The following is a 13,312-nucleotide window of genomic DNA, read 5'->3' as shown; positions in this document are numbered from 1 at the left end:
TGAAACGGAAAAGTAAAGGAGAAAAAGGAAACTTTTTTGAAAATCAGTTTTCTTCTGAGGTTAGTTCATAAGGGTTTGGCTTGCTTTTCTGTAAATTAACATGTAATTTAACATTTAATAACATTAACAATGAAATGAAAGCAAAGTAGAGAATAATCCCAATATCACGATACAGTTTGTATGACTGCCACTGAACTGAACAACACCTGGAACTAAAACAAAGAATGAGCTGTTCTTGTATTGAAGCTAAGCTTGTGGCTGATTCCTGGTCTAGGAGCAAAACATGGCATTTGTAGTTGCTAGAAAATCCTATCTGTGTTCTCTAGTTTTGTGCCAGTGTTCTTTGTCTAAGTGTTTAAATAAATGCCTGGATTCTGAAGTGTATAGGGCACAAGTATAGCCCAGTCTTCTGGCTTCCAACAAGAACTGAGCTAATACCAGCTTCTTGCTGAAACTGTAGAGCCTTCTGTGTCTGAACTCATCCCAGCACTTCGTGTGTGACTGTTTCTCCATGGGGACAATTTTGTTTCTATAGAGGATCCTTGTGCTTTTCTCTAGCAAAAAAATGACCTCTCAATGACCGAATAAAATAGCTGTATTCTCTTTGCTTTAGGAGATATCTTGCATCGTTTATTCCCAAGAGGCAATCACTAGAGCAGAGTGGGGAAGTTGGAGATTTTCTTATTCTTTTCACTGCTTTAGGGGCCATAGGGTTAATTTAGCAGAGCATTCTTATCTCCAAACTATAGCAATGTATGTTCTTGGCATAATGAATCAGCTGAGTGGCATCAACAAAGAGATTCAAGTCGATAGATGGAAAGATAAATATCTCTGTTCTGCCTGGTAAGCAGTGCATTGCTCATCATATTTCAAGTTGACTGTAATACAGTTTTGTGATTAAATATGCTGCATGTTTTCCAGTGGTCCCTGTATTCTTGGCAGACATTTCAAAGGGGACTGGATTGTGAGGATGGCTCAGAAATGTCCACAGGAACACTGGTGGTCAGTTTAGTCATCTACTAAACTGAAAACCTGACTTTAGAGTCTGTCCTTGTCTCTTGTCCCCTAACACAAAATGAGAATTCTGCCAAAACCAGGGATTTCTTTAGTGTGATCCCCTTGGTAATTTGGATGGATCTTTAACCATTTGAGGCTTCTGCATTTCTGGCTAATTGCACAGGTGAACCAGGCCACATGTTCTGTGCTGCAGTGCTAAAACCTTCACTGATTAACAGCACTGCCTTGGAAGCCACAAGTGGAGAGGCAGTTGTAGAAGTGTGGGAAGCTAAGAAGACACTGAGTGTTCCCTATCACCTAGCCCAGCCTCAGCAGGCAGAACTGAAACTCTTGCAAAGAAAATACCGTGCTAGGGACTGGTTTGGGCATGGTGGTGAAGACAGTGCTCCCCTGTCAGAGATGCCAGAATAACACTATGAAGTCAGACTGTCACAGGATAAGAGTCAGAGATCGCTCAGGTAGATCTGACCTAGTAGTTAGTTTAGTTTTAATGAGTACAGATGGATTGGAGGGCAATACTCTACTATTTACTACACTTAAGGTTAGTATGGGATACAAATATTATCACGTGAGCTTACTATATGTATCTTTAATGTTACATGCATGCAAAAAATTTCACCAACCCATCAATGTCTTGTGTCAGGTAAAGGATCTCTCAGCCTCGAGGGGTAACCTTGAGAGACATCCCTACTCGAGGGGAGGTCACTGCCACACAGGCAGGTGCTAGAGGGAGAGCTCAACGGGCCCTGATGCCTGCAGATATTTATAGCATAAAGTGGTTGATGTGTAGTCAGATTTTTGCTCTTAATGCAGTTTTGCCCACTTACCAGCCCCGTCTTTAGCCAAAACAGTTTTCTTTGGGTTTGGTGCTGAGTTCCCACTGATGGCCTCACACAATAGGAGTCATTAAGTTCACTCAAAATAGGAAGCACCATCCCTGGGCACTTCTGAAAGCTGCGTGGGAGGAGAGCTTCCCTTTCCATTGGACACTGACCATACCCAGGGAGAAGGGAAGGGACTAACTAAAGAATAACAGTAAGAGGGTCAAAAGACATAGGACATTTTGCCACTTACCACACAGATCCTACATACTCGCTCCAGGAGGGATGGGTTCTTGCTGCCTAAAAATCTGTGCAGTGCTGCTTATACCTGTATGATTCATTTCCACCATCTGTATTTGTGCCAAAATATAGATAGATGCCCATGCTGGTGCATCCCTAGATGGAGAGACCAACAGACACAGACAGGTGGGGAGGCCTCCTTTTTCCATTCTGCCTTCTGGAGATCTTGGCATGCTTCCTCCTTCATATATTCACTAGTTTATTGACTATAGAACTGAAAAAAATGAAAGAAAAAATTAAGAAAAACACTGACAGCACAGGAGAGCAGAGGAGAATCAATGAAATCAGACAGCAGAAACAAAATGAATGTGTTTTTTGCCCCTTCAGCAATTAATTCTCATTGCTTCTGATCAAAGAGCTGAGGAAACTGTAGTCCTGCCTCTCCATCTCTTTTTCACAGAACACACTATCTCAGCTTCACTTTTCAAAGCAATTGTTTTGATCCTAGCTTACCACAGAGGAAACAGCAAAGTTATTCTGCTCAGCTTCCTCCATGCTTTTCATCGAGTATTAAAACTGAGACATAGGACAGTTGTGTGTTCTGGTCCCTAAGGAGCTGGGATTCAAATGTGGAAATCTGTCTTGAAAAGATGTGAGGGAAAAAATCACAAACATACTTTATGAGAATTTTTTTATTTTTTTGTTTTAAATAAATTCCCCAAGAAGCTCTACACACAGTGCTTTCCAGTTTTTCCCTCTTCCTATCAGCATTGACACAGAAAGCTTAGACTTCAAGCAGAGTGCTAGAGGCTATAAAACTCTAGATCTAGTCCAATTTCATCCGTCCCTGAACAGTTCAGGGAAGCTCTGAGTCTGATCTAAATTGTCCCTACCTTACACTCCCTGACTCTCTTCTTCTTGTCATGTTTTATATACTTATTGACTTTTACAGGGCTTTCTGAGTAATTCTTCAAGGAAGATTGACTGATTTAAGGGGTTAGGCATCCTGCAGGTTAGTAAACATGACAGCTGGTTGAGGATTAACAGGAAATCATGAATAAAATCATTGGGATTGATAAGGGATTCTCAAGCAATTAAAGTTTTCTTGTAAAAAGTCAAATAGAAAACAGAAATACGGAGTGAAGGTCAAAGGAGGAGGATGACCTTCTGCATGCTGACAACCATTAAGCCTCAAAATACAAGATGTACTGGCAGAGTTAGTGTGAGGTGGTTAACAGCATGGGAATACAGTGCTAGAGAACTGCAGGCCAAGGTGCAGAGCCTGGGCAGAGCTGTGTAGGACTGGAGTAGCTGTGGGACCAGCAGGTCACTGTGAGGGCATGTCAGCAGAGTGGTGTGAAGATGCAGAGCAGGATTAAAATGAGTTGGTAGACCAGTCTGGGGGTGCTGTTTGTTGCCAGCCCTGTGGTGCCAATGGTAGATAAAATTCCAGGACCAGGCCAGGTAGCAAAATAGCCCTCTAATCCCTTCTCCAGGTAAGAGTTTGCTAATGTACTGCAGAGAGCAGACTGAGACAACTTTAGGTGACTTTTTTGCCTTTCCAATGTCTCCATCTGCTTCTTCACTAGGACTGAGGTTTGCTGCCCATGCTGCTTCCTGCTTGCTCCTTCCATGGCTTCCCTTGTTACTGATTTTCTTCAAACAGCATCTTTCTATTCTCTCTCTTAACCTCTAGCTTCCTCTCCTGTCCTGCGAATCCCCACTGGTGACTTTAAAGTTCCAGGTGTGAGAGGCTGTGGCACTTGGCTTAATGAACTGGAAATGGATTGGAGCCTACTGGCTCTGTAGAACCCGTACCAAGAGCCATCTGTTGTGAGCTGTAGATGCTGATTGGTATTCAGGGAGCTGAGCTCCTGTCTTATTCATACTACCTGGCCCCTCCGTTGATTACTGAGCTCCTGACAGCTTCTAACGTGTGTCACAGCAAAGAATGTCAGGGCCAGTCAGGAAAAGATGTTTAGGCAGGGTTGGTTTGAAGGGAGGGAGCCTGGAGTTTGGTATGGCTTCATGTTGGTCCTGACGGGCAGGAAGGAACGCAATGGGTGAAGGGATGTGCTTTACAATACTCAGCAGAATTTATTTTTCATCACAAGTTTTATAATCTTCTCTTTTCAGTCTGAAATCCTGGAGCTACATGTTTAAGGGAGTATTGCAGCTATCCTCCTATATTTTTATATAGTTTATTTTTTTAATATTTTTTTTTAATTTTCTTGCCTATGCAGTAAAACCTTTAAACATTACCTGAATATGACCTTTAAAATCTTGGAGCAAGAAAGCAACAGAAAAGAAGCCCAAAATGCTATTTCTTGTGTTAGTGTTTTGTTAATTTTTAAATACTGCGGGTTCCCAGAATCACTTTATTCATGACCTTCACTGTACAAGCATGTGTGGGAATACATTTAGAAGTTAAACATAATTTCTCTGTCTGTGACAGGACTGTACAGCCACAAGGTTTCTGAATTTGTTGATCTCAGCAAGGTTTTCTCTCAGGACTGAAGTACAACACTTCAGAAGATTTTATGACCTGCTGTTGACTAATATTACTGTTCTTTAGCTTTTCTCACTCCTCAAGAGCTTCTGCAGTTTCAGGAAATCTTGTAGTGCTGCAATTGGAATTAAATTTGTTAGCACACGGAAGGATATATGGGCTCTGCCCATTCCCTACTCATGGTGTGGTTCATCTGTAGGGTTCTGGAGCAGCTGTTTGCAGATAGACAGGAGAGAGACTGCTTCTTTTTTTTCATGTATGATTCCAAGAACCTAGTGCATGGTTAGCAAGTAACACCCTAAATAATAATAATTTTAAAAAGTTTAAAAAATTCTATTTTTTTTTAATTAAGACCATTAAGTAAGAATGAGGAGGTGCTAAAGTCTGAGTTTGAGCACTGAGTTGCCACATTGCTTTCAAACAGAAAAGAGTTTAATTCAGCCTTTTCTCTCTGCTTTCAGAGTCCAACAGCCGCCGGGCAGTGAACAGGGGCTACCTGGGTGGCTTGCTGAGACTCTACCAAGACTGGCATCGCAATGATGTCTCCAACAACTACATTTACATTCGAAGGGGTCTCCTGCTCTGCCTAAAGTACATCACCAACATCCAGCTGGGCAGGGAGACTTTCCTTGGTTCCAAAGGAATGGAGATTCTCTTCACAAGCGTGCAGGTAATGGTGCTTTTTGTGTTTAAATGAGGTGATTTGGTAGTTAGTGCTGGGTTTTACCTCACAGAACAGGAAATTCCATACTTATATAAATTCAGAAAAGGACATATAGATGAAAAAATGATAATGTTAAGAAGTATTGACTTTCATACAGTTAGTAATTCAGAAAAGCTGAAATGTTTCAGTTTAAAACAAATCTTAATTCCTACGATCCTCAAGGGAGTTCTAGTTCGGGATTTTATTGCTTTTTTCTCCTTCCCTGTGCATCCTGCTGTCTGCTTGTTCTTCCTCTCCTGAAGAATAATGCAATATATCTATAGAGGAATTGCTTAGGTGTTTCATGAGATTTTTCCTTTACGGTATCCAGATAATTCCACTCAATCAGCTTATTTAGCCACGCCTTTTATAATAAGAAACATCCATCAACTGTTTTTCAGGAGGCTAAATTTTAATCTTATGAAACATTATTGTGGGTTCAGGAAAGATGCCATAGTCCTGTGGATGGGATCCCTATAAAGTATAGAAAAGGCAGGTACAGAACAGTGGCAGTTTCTTCAGCCTCTCAGCAACATGCTTCCTTAGCCTGCTGTGGAGAAGTGACTTAGGGAAAATCCTTCTGTTGTAGACCTGATTCCACAGAAGTGTTTCAATTATCATTCTTACTGGCCAGTGCATTATCTCATTCTAGGACCATCACAGATAGAGAGAAAAACCTGTCCCCTTCTCCTTTAGAAAATCCATTGCCCTGTGATCCAGTGTGTCTACTTCTTCCCTTTTACCATCACTGCCATGAATGATTCTTCTGTGACTGAAAGATATTTCTTACTAACAGTATATAGGAGACTTCTGGAATTTTTTCACTTCACTTTCCTCATGAGGAATTGACCATTCCTTTAGGTGGGATGAGGTGTCCAGAACTAGCAGACCTTCTGAGGGCCTATGGCCTCTGTTAATGAGAAGTCCCTGGTCTGCAGAAACTTTAATAGGGTGGATGGAAACAGCTACTTGAGGGTAGATGTCAGCTCCTTCCCTCTCCAGAACCTTCTGCAGCCCATGAAGCTTTCTGAGCTAACATCTCCTGATAGCTCAGCCTGGGAGCAACTCCATGGGAAGTGCAAACATTGGGTCACCTTGGGTGAGCAAACAGGAAATGACATACTAAGGCTCCAGTAAACACTGATAATGCTAATCCTTCCAAAGGTTAGAAGTGGAGCGGAAATGACAGCTCCAGGGGCCTCCAGTTTGCTTTATTCTAATGTGCACTGTTAGGGAGACCTTGGACAAGAAATTACCAAGGTTAATAAATTCAAAGTTCAGTATATTCCCTCACTGCTTCTTTGGGATATTGTCAGTCTCACAGTGTCTCTCCAAGACACCAACCATTGGAAGTGCTTCCCACTCCTGATTGGGAAAGCAATGGCTCTTTATAGACAGTATTTTGGTGCCTTTAGGAATTTCCTGGCTGTGGTGATTAACCTTGACCAAACTCTGAGCAGCTAATGAGATTTTAAAGGTGTTAAAAGCTGGCTAGAAAAGTTCTGCTGAAACTTTTTAAACATTTCTTTTTTCTATTGAAATGGAAACAGTTTTGCCAAGATGGGTTTGTTTTAAATTCCAGTGGATATCCTATTTACAAGGATGGTTTTCAATTGAAACCTCTCTGGCTGCCTATTGTCTGGGCTGATGGACAGATGAAATACCTAAGCTTTTAATAGTCCTTAAGCTTATGTCTTTAGAGAAAGAGCCAATAGTTCAAAGACTGTCACCTTACATAGATTAGAAGTGACTGCTACTTTATTTGAGGAGAGTTTAGAGATATTTTAGGGGAATTTAGAGATATTTTATATTCTGCTTTTACCTGGAATGAAAAATAGTTTTAGATAATGAAATCATTTGTGGAAAGGAAATACTTTTTGTTCCCATTGCTTTTTCCTAGCTGCAGTTAGACTTTCCTGACAGTTAAATGGTATATTCACATTAGCACTGGCTGGTTTTGTGTGCAGTGATAGAGCTGCCTGCTCTGAGACAAGAAAACAGGTTGGTATCTACTTTAGGAGAGGCTGCTGCATGCAATGTTATTTTGCTATTTTATCACTTTTCCATCTGATGTCTTAAGCTTGCCTTGTTTATTTTCCTGTACTACTCTAGGATAATATCATCCTATACTCCACTCTCCATTTTCCAGTGGTAGCATCCATTAGGATCACTATCTTTTGTCTTACTGTCATATTGAAACCTCCTTTTTTTTGTATATATCACATATTGTAATATCTGGACTATTGCAGATTCAATGGAGAAAAGATGGAGTGTGGAGACTAAAAGATCTCTTGAATTACATGAGTTTTCTGAGCTAAGGATTCACTCTTCCCTCATTCACATTATCCCACCACAAAATAAGTGGGGTAGCTTACACACATACAAAGCAGTCTCCTGCCTATTTCTCAGGTGCCAGTAAAAAGGGCTTTTCCAACACAACGATGTAATATTTTTCAGTCACTTGTAAACCTTATTATGTTGGAATCTGAGAGCACTTTGTGAGCACTAATCCAAACAGTCCCACAAATTCCCTGTAAGGTATCTGAAGGCTTGTTTGCACTTGTAAGCTAATTTGCTGTAAAGAAAAATACGACTTTCAAATGGCATCATTGAGTAACTTCATGTGTGGAAATTCATTGACTGGATGTATATGCCTTGTTCTTGACTGTTTAAATTCACTTGGCAGTGAATTAAGTTGGCTGTCCCAAGGCAGGCAATTAAACAGTCCTGTGTTCACTGTTCTAGTAAAAACAGAACAGTTTTAGTAAACTAAACTACAGTAAGACTGTTCAAGAACGTTAGCCTGTTCCCACATGGAGACAAACTTTCCTAATCTTTCCTTTAATAACAAGCAAACAAAGGAAACCATGTGAAAGAGTGAATAAATTGAAACAGAAATAGAAACCAGTTCTCCTTGGTGTTTGCTATACCCATAATAAAACTTTCCTTGGAGATGCTTTCAAAATTGTCTTTTCTCTCCCCCTTGTTCCAAACAGCCAAAGATCTAGAAATACATATTAAGATTCTTGTAGTGAGTCTTGTAAGCATGTCAGCTTTAGATGATTTTTTCCTAGCCTCCCTACAGGAATCCTGGTTAATCCCACTGAATCTTATAATGCCGTTCAATCATACATGAGAAAACAGAGTAAAATCTTCTACAACCAAAAAAACCCCAACACAGTCATTTTCCTGTTTCTGATTATAATAAAGTATTTTAGAATCATAGAATCATTTAGATTGGAAAAGACCTTTAAGATGGAATCCAATCATTAACCCAGCACTGCTCAGGGGGGGACCGTGTGTAACAGGTAGGACAGTTGTAAGAGACCATTCTTAGTGTTGTTCTCCTTTTGTTCCTAGGACTGTTTATCTTGTAAAAATCTGGATCCTATTATAACCACTGCAACTCAGATTCTGAGAAAGTGCTACCCCAAGGAGCATCTGCCTGTGGCGACAGTAAGCAGTTCCTATTCCTTCCCTCTTCCTGGGAATGCCAAGGCTGAACCTCCATGTGAGGAATCTGAAGGTAAATGGCTGAAGGTTGAATTCAATAGGAAGAAAAAGAGCATGACATGAGATTTAAGTGTGGGGTCTGGGGAAGGGAGACTTGGTACCACAGTCCTGGGGTTTACAGTTAAAATTAATCTGATGGCCTACAGTGTCATTCAATAGAGAATAAATTACTCCCAGATCTTCTTGAACCTGGGAGAGCCTGTTTGGAGAATAAATTAAAGAAGAATAAAAGGAGCGAGGAAAAATAAAAAGAAATTCTTCTATTATCCAAAAAAATAATGGAGCAGAGTGGGCATAGCAAAGGCTGGAAATGCCACTGATCCACAGCAACAGAGTGAGGCATAACTGTGCCTGTGCATGGCTGTTTGGGAGAGGGGGAACTGCCCTGCAGCTTTTTCCTTAAAGAATTGTGGGAATTATTGTCTTTTTCACTTTCTAAAATAAAAGCAGGTAGCAGTCATGCTCCATGAGTAGAAGATGTGAGCTCTTGCTGAAAAGCAGAACTCAAGTACAGGCAGGATAGCTACTCCCCAGAAAAGGAGAAACAGCAGGCTCCATGACACACACAAGCAATTTCTGTTGCATTCAGTTTCATGTGGAAGATGCTCAAATACTATAACAATCATAGCAGTAAAACACTCTAATCTAGATAATATAGATTAAGAACATCCTGTAATATCATTGCAGCCAAGCAGAAAATCTCTGTATTGCTTTGTAAAATGAGTTGGATCCATACCATGGGGACATTTGTCATGGTTTTGAAAGACAGTGTTTGAGTCCAAGGGAACAGAGCTTTAAAAATGATTTAGTGCCAAATTCAGAGATTAACAAATGAGATCTGTTTTAATCAGGGTTGTGGTGGGTTATAGACTGTGTGGCACACACAGAAGAGTTTACATGTATTTCTCTGCAGGACATGAGAGGGATATTAGGTTGAACACCTTTGACTCTACCTCTTTCCTACTCCTGCAGGTGACTATGAAAGTGATGGAGAAGAAGAGGCTGAAAAAGACCTGGATAACGAGGATGGGGAGAGTAAGGAGGAAGTAGGTATATGAGCCATAGTTTCCATAATTATCTACATACTGGAAAGTAAAACTTTTCATTGTCCATTTTGACACTCTGAAAGATTATCTAAGCAGAGAATGTAGATGTGCATGTGGTCCTACATGAACACACTAAATGAATAATAGAAAGATATTTGAAAGAAGACAAGGACAAAGCATTGATTTTCATTAGAATTCTCCTCCGTTTATTTTATTCATTGCCATCTTGTTACCCAGGATGGTGTGGATTTGGTGACTCTCTGTTCCTGCAGAGAGACTGACCAGCAACTATTAGAATCACATACACAGTCAGGGATAAATGGTGGATCTTTGATTCCTTTGGGTGTATGCCAGAAAAATGAAACTTACTCAGGAAAAATCGATTTATCACCTAGGAAAGACTAACCCTCTCTTTCTTCGAATATCAGATCATATTTGGGCTGTGCACCCACACTAAGGAAAAGGTTAGTTATTTTAAGCCACAGCTGGGGCATTTGAACCTATATTCCTTCTTTATTTGATGCTCTACACAGATAAATAATACAATTAATTATTCCATACTTCCCTGAATTCTTCCTTAGCATTCTCCCTGCAGTGACCTCAGTGGCACAAAAACCCCCTAGCAGCTGAGGATGAGAGTGCAAACCTTTTTCTTGTGAAAATACAAACAAGCTCATATGCAAATGTGAAGTACTGAATGCTGCTAATAAGTCTTATCCACCTAAAGTGGCTTGGGAAGGCGAATTAAAGAAATGAAGTTGCATATACAATCTAATTAGATATGATTGAGACTTCTGTGAAAGGGTGTTCTCATTACTGCCCTGTCTTTTTCTCCTCAAGTATTAAACTGATGTCACCCAATGAAAAAAGGAAGTTAAAAAAACCCCCACACATTATCTCAGTGTCCTAACTTGCCCTTGTCTGGCTGTTTTTATCTGAATATTAGAGCTTGTCAAGATGTTCATTAGGAATAAGGTTCATAGTGAATTTATCTCCTTTAATTAGTTATTCATTCAGAAACAGCTCCTATGCTTCTGAACTATTTCATTATTCATAAGGATTTACCAAGTAGATGTAAGCAGTTTTGGGTTTTTTTTTGCCTAAGAGCTTGTTCTGAATAGGAGTTTTAAATACTGTTTGTCTGGTGTGCTGGTCATATATCTTCCTTGAAAAATCTTGCTAGAGGGAAAGCAAGCATGGAATGGATAATGAACTTTCAGCTTACCTTTCTTTGTGTAAGACCTTTTGCACAATGTTTCCTGGTATTGATGTGGTTTACAAACATTTTCACAGGTACATAACACATATCCATGCATACAAGCAATAGCAACCGAACTGAAACTCGGCTTACTCTTCTGTCAGGAGCTGTTCAGACAGTTCTATGAAAATCAAAATCATCACATCAACCCTCTATTCTTTTCAGTCCAAATCTTAAACAAGTTTGAAGCTATTTATGCATCAGTATGCTGTTAGTGGCAAGTCCTTTTAACCTGACCTCACGCTCCTTTCAGCCCTTCATTGCATTTTGACCTATGCCCAAACAGCAGTTCAGACTCTGCTTAATGACACAAGTGTGGCTTGGGGTTTGAAATGCCATGGACACTTGTGCATTCAGGCATTTTTCTTTCCATAGAAGCTTCAGAAATTAGTCTGATTGTCAGGAGCAAATCACTTCTTTGATGATATTTGGTGGGACATACTTAAAGACAGGTAGAATTATTTGAATAATGATGTAGTGTGATGCCCCGTCATCAATGCCATGTCTCCATCCTTCCCTCCTGCCCCATCTTTTCCTGTTTTTGTTGTTGTTGTTGTTTTTGTTGCTGTTGTTTTTGTTTTTGTTTGGTTTGGTTTGGTTTTTTTGTTTGCTCTTTGTTTGTTTTTTTATTTGTTTGGCTTTGGTTTTTTTTAATGCAATGACTGAATGTTTGACACAGTTTGGCCTTGATTCTCATATCTGATATGGGTGAGGGTGCAAATCAATGCATAGGAACTTTCAACTGTGAAAGTTTCAGATCCTGTTCTTATCCCCAGTTCACTGATAGTTGAGATCATCTTGTGGGGCATTTGTAATTTATGTGCTTTTCTAATTCTGCTTTTGTAGGATTATGATTTGGAGACAGATGTGAATAAATTGAGGTCAAAGCCAGTGCTTGACCGGCCAGAGGAAGATCTTGGACAATATGAAGCAATGTGTCCAGAACTTTCCCATAATTTTCAGGTACAATCATAGTGAGGTTTCCTTTATTTATGAATATTCCAGAATTTTAGAAATACTTGAAAGGGAGTATTGACAAGTGATGACTAGACAAGGCTATTGCAAAAGGAAACCTGTAAGTCTTATAGGACTGGAAAACCAAAGATTATGACTTTTTACTATAGTTTATTGGTGTGAATCGTGAGTGACAAAGGGAATGATGTTTGATGCACATTTGTCTGGGTATAGATTAAGTAAGCACTGTTGAATCAATTGCCACATGAGAAATCTGTCAGATAATTTGTATCCTTGCTGGCAATTTCAACAGCAATATCAAGATCAGAATGAGATGTGGAAAATAAATACTGTCAACTAGTGGTTTGAAGGAAGAGGGGAAGATTGCACTGCCACTGAGTGAAATGAACAGCTCAAATATTTTTTCCTAGTTCAGTCTGGGACAAAAAATGGACTACTGCACTCATTATAAGTCTTGGAATTTAGGAGAGCTGAATACTCTGATTCAAATATGAGTCTGGAAAAGACCACTGGTTTAATGTATCTCCTGTATACACAATATTGTCACATTGATTGTCACCATAAGTAGCCAAATGGGATTAAATTATACTCTTGTATGAAGGTGGGGTGGAGTTTTGCATGACAGATTGGCTGCCTTTACCCCGCTGTAACATTTATATTTAAAAAAAATGCCTTGCAAAATATCTTCCCTTCTTTGTTAGAACAATTGGTTTCAGTTGAGTCATTTGCGTGAGTCATCTCTAGTTGGATCCTTTTGGTTTCTCAGGACTTCTGTTGAAACAGCTTTGTGGATAGAGAAATACTGGCAGGTGGTCCATGCACTGATTTTGTTCTGGTTGTTTTATTGGTTGAGTACTGTTTTGGGGGATGTGTAAATATTTCCTCTTTTCTTCCTTGAAAGGTTTCCTCTGGAAGGAGGCACAATCTGTCTTTAGTTTCTTTTAATTCCTTTTGCTTTTTAAACCTAAAGGAGCTTGAATTGGAGTCTGAGGAAGAGAAGAGCTTGAAGGACAGGACTGAGAGTCTTCCCTCTGCTCCTTCTCATTTCATTCCAAGTGCTACTTCTGCGAAACATCCAAACTGCAGATGGAGAAACCAAAGTGTCACAGAGATGGGACCAGATCCAGATGAACAAGATTTCAAAGTTCCACTGCAGAGCTGGAGAAAGAAGGAGGAATGCAGATGGGATCAGAATGATGAAAAGAGAGTCATTGCAGAAGCAACCCAGGA

General features: G+C 39.9%; 1 protein-coding gene across 1 annotated transcript in view; it reads left to right on the top strand.

The window, feature by feature from the left end:
• Nucleotides 1–13,312, top strand: part of AGBL1 (AGBL carboxypeptidase 1) — a 286,378-nt gene that overhangs the window by 49,849 nt on the left and 223,217 nt on the right. The window contains exons 7-10 of the mRNA XM_064669024.1: nucleotides 5,049–5,257; nucleotides 8,651–8,816; nucleotides 9,776–9,849; nucleotides 11,954–12,070. Of these exons, the coding sequence (XP_064525094.1) occupies nucleotides 5,049–5,257; nucleotides 8,651–8,816; nucleotides 9,776–9,849; nucleotides 11,954–12,070 (566 nt within the window). The remainder of the gene's footprint in view (nucleotides 1–5,048; nucleotides 5,258–8,650; nucleotides 8,817–9,775; nucleotides 9,850–11,953; nucleotides 12,071–13,312) is intronic.

The sequence above is a fragment of the Pseudopipra pipra genome, chromosome 12, assembly GCF_036250125.1.
Source record: "Pseudopipra pipra isolate bDixPip1 chromosome 12, bDixPip1.hap1, whole genome shotgun sequence".
Taxonomy (NCBI): Eukaryota; Metazoa; Chordata; class Aves; order Passeriformes; family Pipridae; genus Pseudopipra; species Pseudopipra pipra.
This window is presented reverse-complemented; position numbering and strand designations above follow the sequence as displayed.